Source organism: Amia ocellicauda, chromosome 6 (genome assembly GCF_036373705.1).
Source record: "Amia ocellicauda isolate fAmiCal2 chromosome 6, fAmiCal2.hap1, whole genome shotgun sequence".
Classification (NCBI taxonomy): domain Eukaryota; kingdom Metazoa; phylum Chordata; class Actinopteri; order Amiiformes; family Amiidae; genus Amia; species Amia ocellicauda.
Window position 1 is genome coordinate 37,472,069 of NC_089855.1, and position 24,767 is coordinate 37,496,835.

At 34.5% G+C, this 24,767-nt stretch overlaps 1 protein-coding gene across 1 annotated transcript; it reads right to left on the minus strand.

Annotated features, from left to right (window-relative positions):
* Nucleotides 1-6,863: 6,863 nt before the first annotated feature.
* On the minus strand, nucleotides 6,864-24,490 carry arglu1a (arginine and glutamate rich 1a). Its single transcript, XM_066707064.1, has 4 exons — nucleotides 23,928-24,490; nucleotides 11,594-11,819; nucleotides 9,193-9,276; nucleotides 6,864-7,846 (listed from the first exon to the last, which is right to left on the minus strand). Exons 1-4 carry the CDS (start codon nucleotides 24,275-24,277, stop codon nucleotides 7,682-7,684), a joined length of 825 nt encoding a protein of 274 aa, XP_066563161.1. The 5' UTR covers nucleotides 24,278-24,490; the 3' UTR covers nucleotides 6,864-7,681.
* Between the last annotated feature and the right edge of the window lie 277 nt (nucleotides 24,491-24,767).

Below are 24,767 nucleotides of genomic sequence, written 5' to 3' on the forward strand. Positions count from 1 at the left end.
CACCAAATGGTTTTAAATTGCCTTCAACTAAGCCTCGTCTAATAAACATCATCATCATCATCATGGACATTTTACTGAAAATCCATCTGCGTACATGTCTAAAAAATGAAATAATACTGTTTTGAATTAATAGAAAATATACAAATATGGCCTGCAATTAAAAAGTATGCACTGCCCTGAATCTCTAAACAAACAACAGATACACTTCATTCATTCATTCATTCTTATTCTTCTTCTTCTTCTTCTTCTTCTTCTTCTTCTTCTTCTTCTTCTTTTTCTTATTCATTATTATTATTATTATTATTATTATTATTATTATTATTATTATTATTGGGGAAGCAAATAATTTAACAATATATGTGAGCCCTGTATAAAAGTGTAAAACAATGTATTATTAGTAGTACTGGTGGTAGTATTACTAATACTATTAATTCTATTACAAATAATCATATTTATAATTTATTTTATCCCCTTTTTCACAATGGAATTTTAAACATTTTCCAAAGATTTTCCAAAAATTCTCTGAAGGTTCTGTGTTGAACAAATTTTTCATAAGGCAACAGTGCCCACTAGCGGGTATATGTGTTTTTAGGAATAGCAAAAATAAATTTGGTAAAAGTGATTTCGGTTTTGAATATATATATATATATATATATATATATATATATATATATATATATATATTTACACAATGAAACAAAACATGTCTGTTGTAATAATATAATACATTAATTCCGTTAATTGTTGTTTTTATAGTATCACTGTGATGCCGAATGATAACTAATTAATGTGATTCAGCTACAATCCTTTTTTTTCGGACGTTTGTGAAAGCTCTTTAGTGTTTTTTTATCGAGTATCTTATAAACATTAGAATGATTTCGTAGAAAACCCTTATTGTTTTGTATAATTTGGTTAACATAATTGCATAGGTGAGTGTATTGTACTATTTGTACTGATATTATGATTAGGCTATTTGAGGAAATAGCATATAAAAAGCTAACTTAGTTGAAGTTAGCTATCTGGGTTTTGTTGTTGTTATTTATTATTATTATTATTATTATTATTATTATTATTATTATTATTATTATTATTATCATCATCATCGTCGTCATCAACATCATTCCTCTCAAAGATAAAGCCGTGACATGGAATGTATTTAAAATGGAATAAAGGAACTTCATTATCAAATTCGGTGTTCGAATTTACATACATTACAGACACATTTAATCACCGCGTAGTTGTGAAGACTAGTGTATTGCAGTGTTTATTCAAAGATAATTAAATACTTGATTAAAAACTATAACAATGAAAGGAATGCAGAGTCAGTCTGTGTTTCCTGAATAAACAACGCGTGACAATTTCAGTTAGCGGCTGCCACCCGTAAGTGAGAACGAAGCTTCTTCTGTAAGTATATTTAGCACTAATGCCAGTTAAAAAACAGAAAGAAAAAACAACCCAATAGTAAACATGCTGAGAAAGTAATATAACGCTGAACCTTATCAAAATAAAATACTTTATGACTGACAACGAGCTTTTTATTACAAGTTTCCCTTCCAAAATAATATTAAGACTAAAATGATAAGACATGAACACATAACGTGTTCACTTCAGGGAAACAAGAGGAAATGGAGAATGAATAGTCCGAAAATACCTACAGTTTGCTAAAAATAAGTCGTATGCTCCGAAATGGTTCTCTGTTTCAGCTTTTCTTTTCCTGTTATAATAGGATAGAAATTAAACATATTACTGTAATGCTAAGATACTACTACTACTACTACTACTACTACTACTACTACTAATAATAATAATAATAATTGCATCATCATCATCATTTGAACATTGGAACCAACAAAAACCTATATTGAAATAGTAACAGGTTAACCCACACTATTTACTGATGTTATATAATATTATATAATATATTTTAAATCTGAAAAAGGATAAAATGATTTCCCCTTTTGCTTTACGATTTAGATGTATTAATATAATTTAATTACCACTAAAATAGCTCAAGTCTGTGTTAAAGAAACAACCTATTCTTTATTGGTTTATTGATTTTAACAAAATGCGTTTTAGTACCATATGATAGTCTTATATATATAATTACATTTTAGGACTGCTTCGCATTCATTTAAGAACAATAATAAATCATCCGAATTCACGCCCCAGTTTTCAAACTGCAGTATATGAGGAAATACATTTCTATATTATAAAAATGTACAGAGATATAGTTGTTTCCATGTGTTTGTTTTTAAAGAATATAAATATCGTCAGTGAAATAGTAATTTTTATATGTATCTATATAGCGCCTCTCTCAGCCAATATGGGAAAAGCTCCCTTCGGTGCCATATAGAACCCCAAATAACCATTTTTTCTAAGAGTGTACAAATTGAGAGCGACTTTACAAATTTGCAGATAAAAACACTGTACACTATGGAAGTTGGATGTATAAAACATACCTTGAACAAACATCACCAACAACAACAACAACAATAATAATAAAAAAATAAAATAAATAATAATAATAATAATAATAATAATAATAATAATAATAATAATAATAATTTAGTTAAACGGACCTTACTTTTTAAATGTATTTTTACAATAGGCTATTATGGTGAGGCTATAGAATACAATCACAATAAATGTATATCTTCTATTTCACAAAACTATCGAAATGAAACTATATAAAAAATACATAATTCATTTCGATAATTGATCAAATTCTGATTTTGATAGGCAAAGAATGCATTTTTTATATTAGACATTTGTATATTAGAGAGAATAAATATAAAATTTTGCTCTGCTCATTTTAGGGTGTTACTCTTTTTTAAGTGAGTTTAATAAATAAGACGATGTTCGTTAAACTAAATTTCTATGCAAACGTTTAAACCCTGTCTTACAATCCTGCCCTACAATATTAGTTTTCAATATCTGAATACTAAATCAGTATTCAATAAACTTAAAATATAAGACAAAAAATGTGTACTGTATACAACGAGCAATAATGATAGTCATGATAATATATAGCCCAATAAAGTCAAAGGTTTCTGATAAGAAAAGTAATCAGTGCTTTGGACGCAGGCCTATAGTAATTTAATTTCAATAAAAATAGGTTTAATAATAATAATAATAATAATAATAATAATAATAATAATAATAATAATAATAATAATAATACGAATATGAATATGAAAGTAGATTCTACGAGTTTAATTTAATTTTTTTTTAGAAATTCACTGTAATAACCCATGCATACCGCAAGTTCTTCGGGGTCCTTAACATATGATATTGACGATTACTTCCTAATTCATATCAAGGTAGTCCGTGATAAGATTTGCAATTTTGTTTCTTTTTAGTCATTATCACCCATTTACACGATTTCGCCACAATATCACAATCAACAGTAGCTTCGACATAACTTTCTCTGTAGCTGTTTTGTTTTGCAAGTGTATTCAGTTGTTCCATTAAATTCCTGATATGTAAAGTAGGTCTGTTCTATTTCCCGATGATCCTAAAAACAACTTGTGTTGTGCAGAAGAATCAAATTAGATCAAACATCTTGTCCTACGAATGGTCAATATTGTGATGGTTAAATCATCTAAACTCAGTTGTGTTTAAAAAAAAAAAACTTTTCCTTCTACGGCTTCTTTTCTCTTTACATGGATTGCTTGTCAATCATCTTTGTAAATCAACAGAGTATGACTTTAAGGTAAAGCTAAATTTCACAAAATGCACATGCAACAGAAAATTTATAAAGTATTTTCATAATGACATCATTGCAACATTAATTATATAATACTACTACTAATAAAGTAGTAGCCCAGTTTTACCAAACGATTTAACAAAAAGCCTATGGTTACAGGACTAAAGATATTTGATATTACTTTATTTTGGGAGAAATAACCTAATTACCTAAGTACTATATAATAAATAATAGTATTGGTAACTATAAAAACGTTGTCACTTTCCGAAATTACATGTAGTATCCCATTTTAGAAGTAGTGAATTGAGGAAACCAAAGCATTTAAAGGCTTTTGATTTCATTCAGGTGTCTTGGCAGACTCCCACGCTGACTTCTCTAACATCACGGGATCACAGATGAACTCGGCATTCCAATACGCTAATAAACAGAGGAGTCTCACGTTAACAGGAAAAGGAGTGAGGTGTGTATAGTATTGCCTTGGTATTCATCAACAGATAAGTGTCTCCTGGAAAATCTAACTTTAAAGTTTTGTAAAAGTTTAACAAAACTTTATATAAATTACATAAATCACTCATGTAATTGTCATTGTATTAGACGATGTTTGTAAATTACACACAAATAAACGCAGCGATTTCACACACAGGCCAGTGCTTTTATGGTCGATTTCACACACAGGCCAGTGCTTTTATGGTCCGTGTAAATGAGATGATTTGTTATTTTAATTAAGTTAAGAATTCGCAATAAGTTTTACCAGACACAATCAAAGCAGTCACACACAAAGCATTGCTACAAATACGTAAGAACATAAGAAAGTTTACAAACGAGAGGAGGCCATTCGACCCATTGAGCTCGTTTGGTGTCCATTAAAAACTGAGTGATGCAAGGATGCTATCCAGTCTGTTTTTAAATGTTCCCAAATTTTCAGCTTCTACCACATCACTGGGGAGTTTGTTCCAGATTGTGACTACTCTCTGTGTGAAGAGGTGTCTCCTGTTTTCTGTTTTGAATGCCCTGAAGCCCAATTTCCATGTGTGTCCCCGGGTGCATGTGTCCCTGCTGATCTGGAAAAGCTCCTCTGGTTTGATGTGGTCGATGCCATGATTTTGAAGACTTGGATCAAGTCCCCACATAGTCTCCTGTTCCAGGATGAAATGGTTCAGTTCCATCTGTCTCTCCAAGTAGGACATTCCCTTCACACCGCGAATATGTCTGGTTGCTCTCCTCTGAACTGCCTCTAGAGCAACAATATCCTTCTTGAAGTGTGGTGCCCAGAACTGTACACAGTATTCCAGATGAGGTGTAACTAGCACACTGTAGTCTTAACATTACTTCCCTTGTTTTAAATTCTACACTTTTGACAATATACCCTAACATTCTGTTAGCCTTTTTTATTGCTTCCCTACATTGTTTGGATGGAGAAAGTGAGGAGTTCACGTAGACTACTAGGTCTTTCTCATGCATTACTTCATCTTGTTCTATTCCTACCATAGTGTAATTATAGTGGACATTTTTGTTACCTGCATGTATTACCTTGCACTTGTCCACATTTAATTTCATCTGCCAGGTGTCAGCCCACAATTGAATATTATCCAAGTCCCTTTGAATAACCTGTGCTGCCGAGATTGTATCTGCTGAGCCACCTATTTTAGTATCATCTGCAAATTTGAGAAGTTTGCTAACTATCCCAGAGTCCAGATCATGAATATAGATTAGATAAAGCAAAGGCCCTAGTACTGATCCATGTGGAACTCCACTAATAACCTCACTCCAGCTAGAAACTACTCCTCTAATCAACACCCTGTTTCCTATACATCAACCAGTTCATTATCCATCTACTTACATTACCCTGAATACCTACAGTTTACAATTTGAGGATCAGTATTTGGTGTGGAACCTTATCAAAAGCTTTTTGAAAATCTATCATATCATATGCTTTCACATAATCCACAGCTGCAGTTGCATGTTTGAAAAACTCCAGTAAATTAGTAAGACATGATGTCTCATCTAAACCCATGTTGACTATCTCCAAGAATATAGTTTTCATTAAGATGCTCCTCTATTTTCTGTCTAATAATTTTCTCCAACATTTTGCAGGTGATGCAGGTGAGACTGATTGGTCTGTAATTCCCTGGCTCAGTTTTGTCTAATTTCTTGTGGATTGGTATGACATTTGCAGTCAGTTGGCACATCCCCTGTTCTAAGTGTCTTTTGGAATATTTTAGTTAACGGCCTATAAATAATTTCCCTCATTGCTTTAAGTATTGTTGGAAATATACCATCTGGCCCAGGTGATTTGTTTGTTTTTAATTCTGTTAATCCCTTTAGTACCTCCTCCTCATTTATCCTGATCTCAATGTTTATTGGTATGTATGCAATCTCATTCTGTAGGCATTAAAAAAAAAAAAACAAAAAAAAACATTTTCCTTCAGAAGCTTAATTTAATGTAATGGTATTCTCATTTATAGTTTCTAAAACTAGTTCAATCCTGTTCCCTTCTCATGTAATGGGAAAGGACAATACAATTAAAATAAGTAGCAATTGCATCATTGAAGGGCCTCAAGAAAGCTTATTATACAAATCACCAAAGACTGCCACAACTAAATACACTGTGGTTGCAGAATGTATATCCTGAGTTGTGCAAAGATGTTTCAGAGATGTGGAATGATTTAGTTACCCTGTGTGTGTTTCTGTACATGTAAACACCTAAAAACAGCAAGATTAATATAAAAAAGGAAATTGGGTAATTCAAAAATATATCCTGTAAAAACATCCCCCAAACCACACTATTTATAAATTATTTCAAATTTTTGTGACTGCCCATACTCCAGGCAGTGGTATCATTATTTTTACCTATGTACATATTAAGCCAAAAATCCAGTTGCTATACGCATTCAAGACTTTTATTTGTGACTTGTACATATTTCCAGAATGGGGAAAAATATCAAAGGTTTAACAAAATAAGAAAAACAAAAAAACAAATCACTCCCCCCCCCCCCCCCCCACCCCACCCCCACCCCCACCCAACATGCAGCGAATCACTTCCTTACCTGCACCAGGACAGCTTTAGAACCAGTATGCTGAAAGCATCATTAGATCTTAATGTACTACATACAAATACAGTAATACATAGGGGCATTGAGCCCATTCTTAGACAAAAAAAGGTTAATGATGCAAGACACTGCATCTTCATTTTAATTATTACATTATCTTACGAAACATTACATCACAGAGGGTCTATGTTAAGATCACACAAGAAACTTTCTCCCACCAACCTTTAAACAGTTTCCTAAGAAAACCTTTGAATCAACATGTAGCTACCTAACTGTGTTCCTTGTAGTGGGCATCAATAGCTTGCAGCTGAAGATTTTGTTATGTACCTTTAATTATATTATGTAATTGTATAATTTTAGCCTGGTCTCATCAAATAACTTCTAATACTATACAATACAGGGCATGTCTTTCCTTGCCCAGAGCAGTAATTACATCTGCACCTGTGTGATCTTAAGATGAGAAGAAATGTTAGGGTTATTCAGTCGTTAGGATGGTCATGTTCAAATACACTAACTTACTTTAGAGCAGAACAATAAGAGTCACTACAAAAACAAGGCCTCTCAGCTCCTAGTAGCGCAAAACAACCTAGATATAGTCTTAAACACTGTTCAAAATATATATTTTTAAATCAAGATCATTTCTCCAACCACTTCAATAACTACAATTAATATAAATTGAGGCATGATCCATTAAAAAAATACTTTGGGAGATTCTACAGTCAAAGGATGATAAGTGAAAGTTTCCTGTTAAAAACAAACAAAAGAAACAGGATGGTGGATAGTCAATTAAAATCAAAAGCCTCCTCTCATTTAGAAAGATTGTTGAGCACAGCCCACATCAGTATAATAAGCCAACTTTTCAGACTTTCCAGAGAACACTTCAACATGAAGCTACCATACAGTTAAAAAGTACAAGCTGCAGAGTTCATTCAGTTGGTTTTAAAGAGAAGGATAGTTTGGGCCTAGACTTTCCCTTGCCCAAGATCAGTTTTTGCTCTTCTTTTTGCTGACGCTGTCTTTCTTGTTCTAATTTCATCCTTTCCTCATGAATTTTTCTTTGTTCTTCTACAATTTTCAATTGCTCTTCAGCCTGCAAAAACAAAAACAAAGAAACATTTCAATCAATACAGCCCTATATCTTATATATAAAGGAAGTAGTGGAATTATCCCAAAATATTGAGAATTATAAGTAAATGTTCTTATCCCCTTCACCAACACTGCTAGTGTATATGCTCAGTAAAAGTGGTGTACACAACTGTACGAACAATGATTGAAGTATCCCAAATAAACTCTCGGCATTCCAATATGGTGATAAACAGAGGAGTCTCACTTTAACAGGAAAAGCGGTGAGGTGTGTATAGTGGATAGTATTGTCTTGGTATTCATCAACAGATAAGTGTCACCTGGAAAATCAAACTTTATAGTTTTATAAAAATTTGTAGAATGTTTTCCAGAAACAATAACTATTTAGAAGAAAGCAGGTCAAATAATTTTTTGTGTGTTCATGGTTTACATTATACAGCTGTTACACATGTTTTGTATTCTTATTTTTAAGAATTGTGTTGAGGACAATACTGTAGTTTAAACATATATTTGCAACAGACTAAGCAATACAATTGTAAGATGCCAGAGTGTGAAATGGAAGTTTAAAAGTAATACAGTCTGGCACCTATCAACAAATGTTTTTTGTTGTTTTCTTCCTAATTTAATTAGAATTTAATTCCGACAATTTTAATTCCGACAGTACTTGTAATATTAGTCCTCTATCCCTGCTAGATAGCACTTCACAGTTTTTATTATGCTTCTTGCGTTCTTGATTGTTTTCCTCCTTGCTCCCTTTCCCGTAGCCTTTGTCTGTGACCCTACATCTTGACAGCACTTAGCTTTCACCGTCCAGGATGTAGGAAGTCACTTACTGTATTTGTGTAAAATGGAATTTGTAAAATGTATTATTTTGAATTGCTGTTTTAGCTAAATTGAATTTGTAATGATTGATGCCTTGCACTTCACTGTATTTTTGCACTTTGTTTGCACTTATGTTGTAAGTCGCCCTGGATAAGGGCGTCTGCCAAGAAATAAAAATAATAATAAAAGAATCTCAGTTTTTAAAACTGAGAATAAGGTACCATTATATCTGAATGGAAAATATGACTTCTGGTTTTCACAAAGGTTGATTCAGTAGCTGTTTATAAAACAATTGTTCATTCTCTCTGTAACCAATATATTTATTTTTAATATAAACTAAAAGTTTTGTTTATAATATCAACTGGTTGCTACAACTCGATGCTTTTGAAGGATTTTTAAATTATAGAATTCCACAGAATTTCATCTTTTGAAAAGAAGCTTAGTTTGTAAATCATAGCCTCCCACTTACCTTGAGGATCCAATAAGGATGTCTTTTGAAGCAATAAACTTTAAGACAATATTTTTACGTACCAATTTAGCTTGAGCATCTGCAATTTTACGGTTATTTTCTTCCAATATTTTCTCCAGCTCTTCCCGTTTCGCTCTTTCTTCCTCCTAAATGGGAGACACGATGCAATGTTAGACCCAGTATGGGCTCATAAGGTTAGTTTCACCTATGCTTGCTCACAGAACTGTTTTGTGCCCTGACTCCTATAACAAAGGGTAGCATTAGAGCCCCCTGTGTTGCACAAACTAAAACATACATTTAAAAAAAAAAAAAAAAAAAAAAAAAAACGAACAAAAAAAAAAAAAAACCCGGATATCTCGTCTATGTTCACGACACCCTCCCATTAATTCAACCACCAAAGCTAAACCCTCCCTGCTCATTAAGTACTTTAAGGAAAAAATGCATACTTGTATATCTACATACAAAGAAACATCACAATCAATAGTTGATGACTATAAAGAAAAATAACTTTCTAGCAATTATTTCACTTTATCAACATAGCAGAAAAATGAAGAGAAAAAAATTGAATAGTTTGGCTCACCAATTTATGTATACCTACGCATTCTTTACCTATACTCCATTTATCAGCATTAAAAGTTGCATATTTACTGTCTTGTCCAGTGTCCTGCAGAGAGAGAGAGAGTGCTCCTCGGCTGCCAAACGCGCCAGCTTCCTCTTTAAACTGATTTGTACTGTTAGCGTGGCAACACCTGCATCTGCAGCTCAGCCATTTACAAGAAACACCATACAAATGCAAGCTGAGCTGAGGACTGCAGATATTTATGGTAAGAAGGAACAAAAGTAATGTAATTCATCATTCCTAAGGCAAACAATTGATAAGAAACATACTGTTAGTTGTAGTAAAAAAACAAAAAATAGTGCAAGTTTAATCCAAGCTCTAAAGAATCCGCTGTCCTCAAACAGTCAATCGGAAGCAAAGTTACCGTTAAAATTCGGGTTGAAAATTGTTTTATTACAAAAAAAGGCATGAGCAAAATTATCCCAGGTGCACAACCTCCGAGTTTAATTTTTTTTTTCATTTAAATGCAAGCCTGTGTTGTGAAGTGTCACACAAAAACGCCTGCCACTTTTAAGGTCTACCGTTTATGATCCTTGTGTTATTAGTAACGAGCTATTGACCAGTACTAGTCAATACCAGTGAGGAAGCTAGTTCTGAATTAAATGTAAAAATAATGTAGGCTTAACTATTTAAAAGCACTATTTCATTAAAAGTATTATAGTCCAATATGAACTGTACAATGACTGTAATATTAAATAAAGTAAAGTAACAGTGTAATTATCTACAGCAGTCCCCATCTCTTGTCCAAAGCTCGGCAAAAGTCCCATATGAAACAATGCTGCAGTCAGAAGTCATAAACCAGTGTATTCATTTTTTTTTTTTTTTTAATTTTTTTTTTTTTTTTTAAGCCATTTCCCCTGATTTCTAGCTGCTACTGTACACGAGCATCCTCACATTTAGAATGGAACCGAAAACCTAAAAAAAAAACGCATGCAACTTGACTTTAAAAAAACAAGTTTGGTACAAAGGTATCATCTTTCTTTTTAAAACCATCTACATTAAATCGCTTGAGGGGGAGGAAGAACAACTCCTTTGTGTGAAGCAAGTATTTTAAAAGAATGTATTTGTACTGCAAGATACTTGGTCTGCTTACTGAAATTTAAATGTCATTAGTCGGGTACTTTTCCACTGAATGATTTCATTTCTATTTTAATTATGGGAATTCTAAGCTTCTAACCTAATCCGTTTACTGAAAATAAACCGCTTAATACTAAAAGCTACAAAAAATATAACTTCCTCTACAGATCTTTTAATGACAGCAAACAAAATAAAAATGATGATATAGTAAGGTAGGTAGTGTAACTGGGAGCTATAGACAAAAAAATGCTTGCCAAATTCTGTCTCAGTCACATGGCTCTGCTTCAGACAGAGGAAGGGCTAGACTGCTTTTTAACTACCAAGTAAGTGATACAGGAAAGCGGGGTCGGTAATTCAACTTAAACTTTCAAATACCCTTTTATTATAACAAATTACAAAAATAGAAAAGTTTTAAAAATATTTAAAAAAAAGGGAGCAGTGGGGTGGATTAAAGGATGATGTTGATAATTCTTTCTGCAGCCATGGCAAAAGTTTCATAGGATGTTTCAAGTCTCTTCTTTTGTTAATGTATTGATATATAAACATACCCCTTTTCAAACAAAAGGGATGTGGAACATGACCAGCAAATGCAGAGGTGTAATTGCAAACCTTATGCTGTCAGTTCATGCGTGCTGTTACCTCGCTCGAATACTCAACACGAAGCAAGAGCAAGCAGCTTGTGGGTCCCTTTTCACCCTCACCCCTCAACCCGCCCCCGAAAGTTTTGCCATGGACTCTTGCTTGCATTCCCAACGACCAAGCGTTACCTCTCTAGCTTTCTGCGCTGCGAGCTCAGCTTGCCGCTGTCGCTCCAGCTCCTCGAGCAACTGTTTCTCCATGATGCGCTTGGCCTCCTCCACCCTCCGGAGCACCTCACGCTCAATCTCATCTTTCCGCTTCTCAAGCTCCTCCTCCACCCTCTTGGCCACCAGCTCCTCCACCCTTCGTGCCGTCTCCTCCTCGATCAGCTTCTCCTCGATCTCCTGCTGCCGTCTGAGAGAGGAACACAAGAACATCATAAGGACAGCGGACTTCTCCCCAGATTATTTTTTGACACCCATTCTGGAATTCTCCACAGTTTTCAACACCATTCCAGTCTGCAAAAGTGCTGGTATTTTAACCCCCAGAGGACTAGCGTGCCGATTTTCAGCCCAAAATACTGCCTCCATTTCAGCACTGTGTAGTTTTTCATTGGGTTTATTTTGCATAGCAACAAACGATGCAAGCTATTTGCATAGAGGTGTGTCGTTAATATTAGCCAATAAAAATTTGGAAGAGGAGGAGGAAGAGGGGGACGACAGAGGAGGAGGAAGACGAGGAGATGGATAAAGATCCGGGGAGAGATACGGTAGAAGATGAAACATCAATTCGGCTGCTAAACCAAAATTTCTGAATCCCAAATTAACCAAAGCTAGTATAGAAGCCTGACTTGAAAGAATACTGGAACACGACGGATGCACTGCAAGCAACACCAGGATTTGGGGAGATAATGTCCCTTGATAAGTTTTTTTGTCTTGCTAACCTGCATCTGCACAACACAGGCAGTAAAAGAAAAAAGGCAAACCCGGTTATGACAGTCTATTCAAAGTGCGACCAGTGCTTACTAAAATTGAGTCTGTACTAACAAAATACTATGTGCTGAATGAATTTATTGCCATTGACGAAAGCCCGGTTGGGATGAAAAACCGAATGTCCCTAATGCAGTATCTTCCAAACAAAAAACATCACCGATTCAGAATAAAGTGGGTGCTTGTGGACAGTAGTAATGGGCATGTCTACAATTTGAAAGTGTACACAGGAGCTGCAAATGACACAGAGAGGAGCGAATTTGGCCAGCCCTATGATGTTATGATGTCTTTAATGGATGGTCTATTGCAGAAGGGGCATACTCTGATAATTGATAACTTCTATACATCAGTAACATGAAACATACCAACACGAAACACAGCATGTCGGAACACTGCAAAGAAACAAAATATCTGCCTGCTGTTCCAAAATGCAAAGTTGGTGAACAGGTGGCTTACAGGTCTGGATGACTGCTGTATACTGCTTTCAGAAAAAAGAAAAGCCAGAGGAAGGCGGTTCTCTTACTGAGAACAAGAAACACAGCAAACTGAGGTGAAAGTGAGACATGTGGTTAAGGAGACGATAGTGCTGGAGTGTGTAGAAATGTACAACCAAAAAATGGGAGATGTAGATTTGGCAGATCAGAATATTTACTCCTATGAGAACAAAATGAGATCATACAAGTGGTTCAATCTGATCATCAGGTGTGTACTGAATGCTTATATTCTTTATCAAGGCACAGTTCAACAGCGGAAACAAATGGAAAGTGCTGCTCTTTTGCCCATGCTCAGCTAATGAAAAAGTTGCTCTGACCCCACCCCTGGTTCGATCTGGCTGCAAGATTGAAAAGATGGAAACCACAACAACAACAACTACTGTTTCAACCACTACTGCTACAACAACTACTACTATGACTACTATTACTACCACTACCGCAACAACTACAATAGATACTGCTACTACTACTGCTACTAGTAGTACAACTATTACTACTGCAACAACTACTACTAGAACAAGTGTTACTGATACTGATACTACTAGAACTACTACTTCAACACTCCAAAAAGAGTGTATCCCTCAACCAATAACTATTCAACACCAAGCTTTTTTCTTTCTTTCTTCTTTTTTATTATAACCACAGACAAGGACTAAAATACTACAACACTCTGTTTTTACCCAACTGGATTTATGAATGCTTCCTAAATGACTGTATGACAAAAGGATTTTACAAGAGGAGAATACGCTTTCTTGTGCCAGTGTCTGCATAAGTCAAAGTAAGTTACATTTAGTATTATTAGCAATCATATCAATCATAATACTTGCCGATGTTTTTACATGTAAACAACACACTCATTATTTATTAAAAATATTTTTTTTTCATTGACGTAGTAAAAGTATTATGTTATAGTGATAATGAAGGAATCGTATTATGGTTGTGTTAGTACACTGAGTATATGAAGAAACTTCCCGAGACGCGCATCTTGTGACGAACTTGTAGATTGATGTGCTTGCTTGCAAAAGTAATAATATCTTTTGAATAGTTGTTCATAAACAAATGTGTTTTTTTTTTTAATTTAAAAAGAACATGTTGGATATTCATATAAATTATGTTTTAAGATGCTTAAGTGCATGGTTGATTTTGAAAATAACGGACGTTTGGAGGATAATAATTCTGTCTGTATAACATGAGTTAGTTATGCCTCGGTTCCACTGGGTGCCGTGCCATGCCATGCCATGCCATGCCATGCCATGCCGTGCCGGACGCGTCCCAGAGCTTTTTCTGCAAAACCAGGCCGCTGTGAAGTCCGTTCCCTCTGATGGGCGTAATAAATACACGTTTCTGTTAAGAGATATTAGGAAGAGCTCAATGTGTATAGACAACATTATATTCAGACAAGCACGTCCCCATAAGAATACGTTTCCATGCGCAACAATAATACTAAATAGCGAATATGTATTGTTATTATATTATCATTTGTGCTAGTATATACGTATTTTAAACGGCACAGCGTGACTCCCTTAATTTATTACTCTTACTACAGATTTGTAACTGCAAACAATATTTTTTGTCGTATTATTTATAATTTACTTAGCAGACGTCCTTAACCAGGGCAAGTTACAGTTGAAACAAAATACACACGTTTCACGATTAATCATCCAGATACAATATAACAGGTTATAATTTAACTAACATGTGCACGTTTCAGTTATGGCACTTATGGACGCATTTATAAAACCAGTCCTTAATGTTTTAGAGGGAAACACAGATCTGCTGTATTTATTTATTCATTAATTTAACTTGTAAATGGACACGTTAACTAAATCGTGATCGCCATCACACTGTCTCTGCGGATTTTCCAGCAAACCATTCACAAAACACAGCCTGAAACAATGTCCAATTATTCATAAAATATGAATAAAATTGGCTGCTACCGATCCGATTATTAGTCAGGGCACTGCACCGGTACTGTGAAATCCAAGTGTTTAATGCACTCGGATATTAACTGTAAGCAGTCATTGTTTCTGTACGTGGATTTCACTCCATGCTGCTAATAAACTTGTAATTTCTTCGTGATCACACACGGCACTTGAGATTATATCTTCCGACACAATGTATCTGATCTCTTCCCTGTGTCTGCAAGTCAAGCACACACCTCCAATTCTGTGATGATCATATGAAACCTATACATCACAACAAACGCAAGACATTGCGGTTTTATATTCTCTTGATTATTTGTATTTTTTGGGAAATAACATAGAAATGCGTATTACCTAGTGCCCAGTTTCCACTGGCGGACACGTGCAGATGCTTAACCAGTGGAAACACCCGTTTAAGTGTCCGGGGCCGGACACGCTAGATAATACACATTTATTGCCATTATGGCAAAATATTGCCGTAAAGAGTGGGATTTGCGACACCACGATATAAAAGATAGAGCATAATATGAAACGATAAACGTTTTTCTATCGTCATACGATATATATCGTTATATCACAAAGCCCTAGGTGTTAGCCAATATTACACCTGATCACCTGTGACAGTAGTTAATTTGTGTAATACATTACTTGCTATGCACTGTAATGAAAAAGTCCCCCCTTAATACAAAGTGTTATAAATTCAGTTAATTCTGTGTACACTGTAAAAAATGAAATTACGATTTGTCCAGCATACTGTGCTTTTTGAGTCACATATATTAGGAATTGTGAATAACTGTGAATCTACATAAAAATACATGTTAGTCCAACATCTTCCAAAATGTCACCGCTACATGTTTAACAAAGTTTTCTGGACAAACATTTTTATGTTGAACAGCAATGGTATGATAGTTTGCGCATGCGTGATGAGCCAGAAAATCGTGCCGAATGCACAGGGTTTCCTTCTCCATTTTGTGCTTTAGCTCATCATTTTAATCGGTGCCGTGTTGCAGTTCGCTCATCCTGATTCTTCGAGGATCTAAATATTGCCATACGGCTTTAGGTAAGTATTAATATTACTTTTAAATGTATGCATGCAATGAATTCATATGTCTGAGCTGACGGTGTGTTATTAGATGCAAATTGTTAAACAGCGAATAATTCATGTATAGTTTTTTTTTTTTTTTTTTTTTAAACTAAGTCTTAACTCATATGTTGGCATAATTTTAATTATGCATTAAAAGACATATCATGGAATCACCGTTGCCAGCAACAAAAGTGTTTTATGTAGGCTAAATGCACAAAAACGGCTTGTGGCCTAACATTGTTTATGTTTGTGTCACTGGTCAGAGGAAGATTAACTCATTAAAGTTCACTAGACAAGATTACTGTAGATTAGATCATTTATTTTAAGCATTTCAATTAAGTGACCAGGATCCCAGCGCTCAGTATATTATCCCGCATATATTACACGATAATACTTGCCAAGTAAATAATTAAATAATAAATAAATAATTGTACACGATGAAGTTTTACAATTATTTAAGTCGTTTATTGTTAGCGGAGGTTTTTTTGTGAAAGCCTCACATACACAATGTATGGATGGATAAACATACATTTACATAACAGTTAGCCATTTCTATGTGCGGTCTCATCGTTAAAATTTCACCCGTACGCATATGTATGTAAATATGTATGTGTGTGTGTATAGAACAGATAATTCTTAAAACAAATATATATATATTCAGAGATTTCATAGAGATGTAGATCATATGATTTAAATATGGGGACATAAAGATAAAATATGTTCTAAAAGTGTAGAATATGGCTCTTAAATGCATTACATTTTAACTATTTTTTATAATAATTTTAATTAAGGTTGGGATTTTTACAATATAAGGTTCTAACTGATAATTTTCTATTTTCCAGGATGATCTAAGGACTTAATGCAGTGTTTCAAGTTTCATCAATACAACTGAATTGTTTGTTATGAACAGATTTGTGAGGAATTTTTTCAAATCACCAACAAAGACCTTCTGGGAGTCTTCATGGCAGCCTGTGCATGTACACACCTAAGCTCCTGAAACTTTACAGAGCCAGAAAAGGAGCTTTCGGTCAGGACATGGTTGCGCTCCTAGAAAGACTTAATGAAAGTTTAAGTTCAATTTCAGTGTTTTGATGATTTTATTTATGTTACTTTGGCTGATTAATAAATACACTTTTCATACTTTGGCTATTTGGTTTTCTTTTGTATGTTTTTCAAGACAACAGACATTGTTAATCACAGGAGGACTGCTGCTTTGGAAGGCCTGCCTTCTTCGCGAGAACCCAACCGAGCTATTCAAGAAGTGTAAAGTATGTATCAAAGACTTCAAAAGGCTTAGTAGTGGTGTTTAGTAGTGAGTTTAGCAGTGGTCTCAAACTCAATTCCTGGAGGGCCACAGCTCTGCAGAGTTTAGCTCCAACCAGCTCCAACTAACACCTGCTTGGAAGTTTCTAGTAATCTTGAAGACCTTGATTAGCTGGATCAAGTGTGTTTGATTAGGGTTGGAGCAAAACTGTGCAGAGCTGTGGCCCTCCAGGAATTGAGTTTGAGACCACTGGCTTAAAGGGTTAGTTAATCCAAAAATGTAAATTCTGTCATAATTTATTCACCCTTATGTCATTTTAAAAATGTAAGACTTTTGTTCATCTTCGGAACACAAATGAAGATATCTGTAATGAAATCTGAGAGATTTCAGTCCCTGTATTGACAGCCTACACAACTACCACTTTCAAGCCCAAGAAAGGTAGTAAAAACAGTAAAAAAAAAAGTAGCCCATGTGACTTCAGTGGTTTAACCTCAATTTTGTGAAGTGACACAAATGCTGTATGTGCAAAACAAAAAAAAAAAAAAAAAAAGACATCTTTATTCACAAAAAATAAATCTCCAATAAATGCGTGTTGTGTTGACATAAGAGTAGATGTTCTCACCCATCCATTTTTAGAAAACAAACCAAGACCTAAAGCAACACCAATGTAGAATTTAATAAACAAAGCTTGCATACAGCATCCCTCTTCCCCTGCTTTTAAACAGTGCAGTGCTTCCGGGTGAGAACGTCTGCTCTCATAAACACAACACGCATTCGTCATGGTGATCTTGTGGTGATATTTTGCAAATAAAGACGTCATTTTTGTTTCTGTTTTTTACACATAGAGCACTCGCATTGCTTATCAAATTGAGGTTAAAGCACTGGAGTCACATGGGTTACTTTAATGATGTCTTTACTACCTTTCTGGGCCTTGAAAGTGGTAGATGCATTGGCTGTCAATGGAGGTACCGAAAGCTCTCAGATTTCATTTAAAATATCTTCATTTCGGTTTTGAAGATGAACGAAAGTATTACGGGTTTGGATCGACATGAGGGTGAGTAAATGATGACAATTTTAATTTTTGGGTGAACTAACCATTTAAAGCAGGGATATCCAAACCTGCTCCTGTAGGGCCAATGTCCTGCAGAGTATAGCTCCAACCTACCTGGAAGATTCTAGTAATCCTGTGGACCTTGATTATCTGGTTCAGATATGTTTAATTGGAATTAAAACTAAACTCAGCAGCACAGTGACCCATAGAGCAGAATTGGACACCCCTAGTTTAAACCGTTTCCAGATTTGGTGTTTTCTGCTCATTATTAACTTGTTCTAGATCTGGTCATGCAATTCTTTGTTATCTGTTTTATTATAATATTCACTTCTGATTAATGATTCCACATTATAAAACTATTTACCACTACAAAGTTGAAAACTAGTCTAATGCATAGTCTATTCATAGTCTTGAAACATTAAAATATGACTTTTTACTTTTTTTTTCTTTTTCTTTGAGAATAAAACATTAACAACTTTAATATAAAGGGAAATATATTCCTATTGTGTTTGTGTCACAGGAAACTGAAGATGGGACAAAAGGGGTCTCTGTTTGGCATTCTCTATGTGTTGGAAGATAACACCCAAACAACACCACCAATGATCCAGAACATTGCTGTTGTACTGGAGGAGGTTGTTGTTCTGGAAGATCTCCCTGATCCCTCTACTGCTCTGGCATACCTGTTTGGGCTTCTCTATGCTCTTAACTTTTCCTATCCTAAAAACCTCAAGTACACTTTTGATACGATTCAGAATGTGTTCATGGAGCAAGGGTCTGGGTGCACCCAACGTGTGCTTTCTCTTAAAAACAAATGGGTGTTGGAGAGGCATAATTGGACCAGTGTTTCCAGTTGTTTAAATGTTTTGAAAAGGTTAAGATTTTTTTTCTTCTTTTTGTTTGTCAGCAAGTTCCAAACAAAAATCTCAAGATATTGTTTTGAATGTTTATGGATCTGGAATTGACTGACCTGTTTGTCTATGCTTTGTTCTAAAGGCATTTGAAGCAAATTTGGACAAGTGTTTCCATGTTGTCTACATTTTAGCTACATTAAAGGGATAGTTCACTAAAAAATGAAAATTCTGTCAACATTTACACACCCACATGTTGTTCCAAACCTGTATGAAAAATATATTTTGAAGAATGTTGGTAACCAGACAGTTGACGACCATTGATGTCCATAGTATTTTTTTTTTCCTACTATGTAAGTCAATGGCTATTGTCAACTGTCTGGTTACCAACATTCTACACAATATCTTTGGAACAACATGAGGGTGTGTAAATGATGACAGAATTTACACTTTTGGGTGAACTATCCTTACGAGTTATATAACATTTCACTACATTCTTAATACAATTGTTACAATTTGCATGTGCTTTAATAATAAAATAAAAGATTACCTGATAAAAGAATAAGTCCATGTTTGTCATTTGTAAATAGATATAAAATCACTAAAAAAAAAAAAGGTGTAGTGACACTTTATTTTACAAATTAATTTTTTTCCATCCAGGAAACAGAAAAAAATGTATTACCTCAACAACAGTAATTGTTGTTTCAGTTGCTGTGACAAGAATATTTTTATTAGCAAAATATGACTATCAACATTGCATGAACAAACAAATTTATGTTGGCTAAACAAAGTATCTTTACTGAGAAGTACTACAAAATAATTGTTGAGACAACTCAAGTCTTACTGCATCAAGTTGCCTCATATTTTTAAGTTCTCAATTTATTTTTTACCTTGTACACAATTAGCCTACAAAATTATATAATGTATACAAAATCACTGCTGTTTTGCTGTTTTTACTGTGATTGTTATCTTAAGATATGGATATGGATATTTAAGGAATTACACAGATAATAGGCAGGAGAAAGTAATACATTTGTTATGGATTTAACAGGAGGAAGCAGGTGCAAGGCAGCACACAATTGTCAGGATAGATAAAGCACACATCTACATTTGGTCAAAGACTTTGGGTTCTAACTATACATTAACACTTGTGTGATAGTGCTGATAAAAGAAGAGGAAAAGTTCTGCAAGGAACTTGTATCATAACACACATTTAACAAAGCACAAGAGGCAATAGTAGTTACATTATTTTAAATTAGTATTTTCCTTAAGTGATGGTAGACAAGAACTGTAGACTAGCAGGCATAAATAATTTCAAATGTCTTGCCCAAGGACAGAAAACAATTGCAATATGCATTTGCTTGGAGTTAAATAGTTTAAATTGAATTCCAAGTGAAAAACAATTAAGGCCTGCCACATATCTTATGGCCTGAGAAAAGGCTGTGGATCTTATTTCATTAGTCAAAGTGAACTTAACCCTCAAAACAATATCTAATATCTGGTGGGTTTCTTTGTAATTGCAACCATTTAAAATGGTGAACAATAAGCTGTGGAACAGGACTCTGAAATTACAAAAAACACCATAATAAAGCAAGGTAAATAAAGCTTAATTATAGGTGTCAATCTGTCCTACAATAACTTTGGAAAGAATTAATGTGTCAAGGACACTATTGTACAGGATAGCCTTCTCTTCTTAGGATATTACATACTGTATTATTTGACTGAAAAAAGGGGAATTGGTCTATTTTTACTGTGGCTTACACTGAGATGGGAATAAGCAGCAGTCTGTTCAGTTTAAAGTGAATTTAACTGAAAATCTGTCAATGATAATAAAAAAAAACAAAGCACAGGCAACATCATACTCCTTAATAACAGCAAATGGAAGCAATCTCATCAGTCAATTGTCAACTTTTTTTATACAACAGATCCATTGGGATTTTGCCATACGTCTAATCCATTATAACAAGCTTGCTAAGGAAAATGATTAATAGAAGATAAATTAGTATAATTAAAATAAACTAGAATAAACTATAAAGTAAAATAAATCCAACGTACAAACAAAAATGTAAAAAATAATTAAAGTGCAGTTTATTTGCTGGTAAACAGAATTAGGAAAATTGGTAATACAGCTTAAAAGTTACCAATATTGATTAAAAAGCACTAGCACAAACAACTATACAGTGATACCTCGCTTTGCATAAGAGATGTTCTAGAACAATTCAAGCTAAACAGGATCATAAATACAATTAATGGGGATAGGTTTCATAAATGCTAAAACAAATGTTAAAGTATGTTAAATACTAATGCGCAAGTACATAAAATAAACAAAATCACATTTCAATTACAATCTGCTGGAGTTTCTGGCACTTGACTGATGTTCTTTCCTTCATTATATAGTCTCCCTCAGAACTTCCAGCTTTGGGTGCATTACAAAACCATCTTTTTTTTTTTTTTCTCTCTCCCCTGTTTTAAAATTACATAACATACAAAGCTCTAAAATGTTTTAAAAAGGTCTGTCATCTATCTATGCAAGGCAAGACAATTTGATATTGTCACGATATTTGAAAACTGCGTTTTGAGAATAAAAATGGCGTCTGTAGAACTACAGTTTCTATTGCAAATGCGCATTTCTGTATTCATTCCAAAAATAAACGCATTATAGAAGAATGAAAAACATCAGTGTCTTACGTTTCTTGCGATATATAGATTTCATATGATCCTTAAATTTGTTGTGCTATATCAAGCGTTGTGATTTGTTTGAGAGCACTCTAGCCCTGTGAGTCTAGTACTGTGAGGGTTAAATACATAATAGAATTATGAAAAATGTATATTTAAATGGTTTAATACATCTAATTTTTTTCATGGAATTCTTCATATTCTTAGTTTTAAAACGTATAAGCTTTAGAGTCAGTTTGCATTGTCGAAAGGGAAAAATCCATTGATTCTCAAAGTTGGGGTCGCCCGATATCCAAATTGAGTGACGAGAGAATGCCCGAAATTGACTTTAAAATATCTGCCAAAACAATTACGATTTAAAATTTCATATATAAATAATCTTTGTGTTGTGATATTCATCAAGTTTGATAATGGAGTCGTCAATATTAAAAGTTTCAGAAGCCCTGGAGTAATCCATGGAGCGTAATGGCTGACTGGCATCTCCCCCAGAAAAAAACTACAGGATATTTCAATGCATCCTGGATTGAAGAAAGGTGGTGGAAAGGGACACATGACACCAGATAGACCACAGCCCTAATAAGAGAGGCCCAGAACTAATGAAACAAGACATTTTGAAAACAAATGCACTCGACTACAAAGTGTAAAGTTTAACATTTGGCAGGATAAGAAGACGGAAAACAAGCAAAAATAAAAATATAGGTAAAATATTTCAAACTAGGTAACATGCACTGATCAAAATTAAATACTTTAATAACCTATTTGCATAGTTATTTTTACTATGCCATTAAGCTATATCAAACTTATGAGGAAAGCTTGCTGCTATCACAGTCTGAGAATCTACTAGGCAAAATGAGGATGACCACCACTGAAATATTCTGATATAGAATAGACAGGACATGTTTGTGGGCACAGAAAGATTATATGCCAAGAACAGGGCTATCAGGGCCACACCAGGTGATTTTATGACAGTATCAATACATTTTAAAAGATAGTGGCACTGTAGCCTCAATTTATATTCTGTGCTTTTGCCATGAAGAACCCAATCATTTGGTTTGCGTTCCTTCTTCAGACTAAAACAGTAAGAATACTTTCTGATTATGAATTACATTGTCAAACTATAGCAGTGGGGTGAGGCAATTCATTTTTAAACTCTAAGCAATGCAAAACTTACAAGGGTTGTGTAAACTTCAAAAATATTTGATTTAATTCAGTTCATTTGCTCTCATGGAGGTGTCCTAAATCTTTTTTCTTTTTTTTTTTGTAGTAGTAGTGTACTGTCAAGCTTAATTCAGTCAGTACATACAAAATAAAAAACTAAAAGAAATTACTGTAAGAAACCAGTGTTTCAATAATGGTTGTATTTGTGAAGGGGATTGAGACCCATGCTTGTGAGAGAAATGACTAATACATACATGCATTTCAGATTCCATAGGGAATAACTAAGAAACTGCACGAATTAAGCATAAAGGGAATATTTTACATTTTAAGGTCTAGTCTGTCCCCCCACTGACTCTTAAAAAACATTGAAACATTAAGTACCTGCCATTCACTTGAAATGGATCCATCTTATGAAGTTGCAGTCTAACTGGTTTTCCCTGTAGTGTGTATGTGAGTGTATGCTGAATAAATATTTAATAAACATACGTAAACACTCACACATATTAAGCAGTTACTTTAAATATTGTACTAATGTGTTGTTATAGGCTATATAATCTATATGTATAGGCATAGAGCGACATCTAAAAAGACCTGCTCATACTACAAAACCCTCTGCCACAATTTGCGCATTAGCTAACCGCTACATTTCCTGCATTAAGTGGGGTGGGGAGAAAGACTCGCTATATATATTTAAACAAATTAATATAGTGATGCATTACATAACTATAATACTAATTATACTACTACTACTAATTATAATAATAGCAGCTCCCAAATTATGCGATTTATGAACTAGGCCCCCAATCCAACATAATTTAATAGGCTAATGGTATGTAGTTTTATCAAACAAGAAGCGAGACAAGCTTCGAATTTAAAACGAATCATTAAATTACAAAAATGCATAAACCACTTTATTTTTACCACCTAGTAACGTTTTACTATATTATTAGTTTTTGTTATCGACATCCTTCAACCTCATGACAAGGCCTTGTTCCTAGAATAGTGGTTCTAGCTAATGTATTTCAAAGTAACTTACATTTTCCGTTGCCTTTCCAATTCGGCTTTTTTCTCCTCTTCCTCCTTTTTTTGTTTCTCATCAAGGCTGCTCCTTTTGCTAACCGTACGCCCGAAGATGTCGATTCTGTCAGGGGGAGAAGCGGCTCGCTCTCGGTCTCTCTCCCTCTCTCTGCGGGACGCGGCTGTGGTAGAGCGGGAGCGAGACCGAGACTCTCTACGGCGGTTTCTCTTCGCTTCTCGGGATTTTGATCGCTTCTTAGCTCTCTCTTTGTCTCTGGACCTAGACCTTGATCTGCTCCTTTTCTTGTTGTGCTTGCTGCTCTTTGAGTGCTTGGAGCGGGACGAGCTGCGACTACGGGAGCGACCCATGATCGCCGGCTCAAACCTTACGACCTTAATAATCAATCGCTGACTTTAAACGCTTTATATGTCGGATTGATCTTCGCAGTGGTACCCCCGAATGTGTTCAGTAAAAATTACAATGTCGTCTCTAATTTGTAAGTAAACCTTAATATTTTCACAACCCGATAACTCTATCCACCAAGCAAGATGGCGACTGTCTCCTTTCTCCCAGTATGCATCTCGTTCGGGCTTTTTCGGAAGCTCTCGGCTCGCCGTGGAAACGGTATATCACACATTGAATGGCAGAGAAACATTGAAGCAGTATACTAGTAGTAGGCCCATACTTAAACTCATACATCAGATATTCTCTATCCACAAATAACTTTCTCCATGCACCTGAAACTTATTTTGAATTAACCTTTATTTAGCTGAATCTGTTAAGGTTTATTGTTAAACGTCATGTCTATTTTAGTCTACCCTTTTTAAATTGGTTTGATATCGCGTAACAATTTAGTTA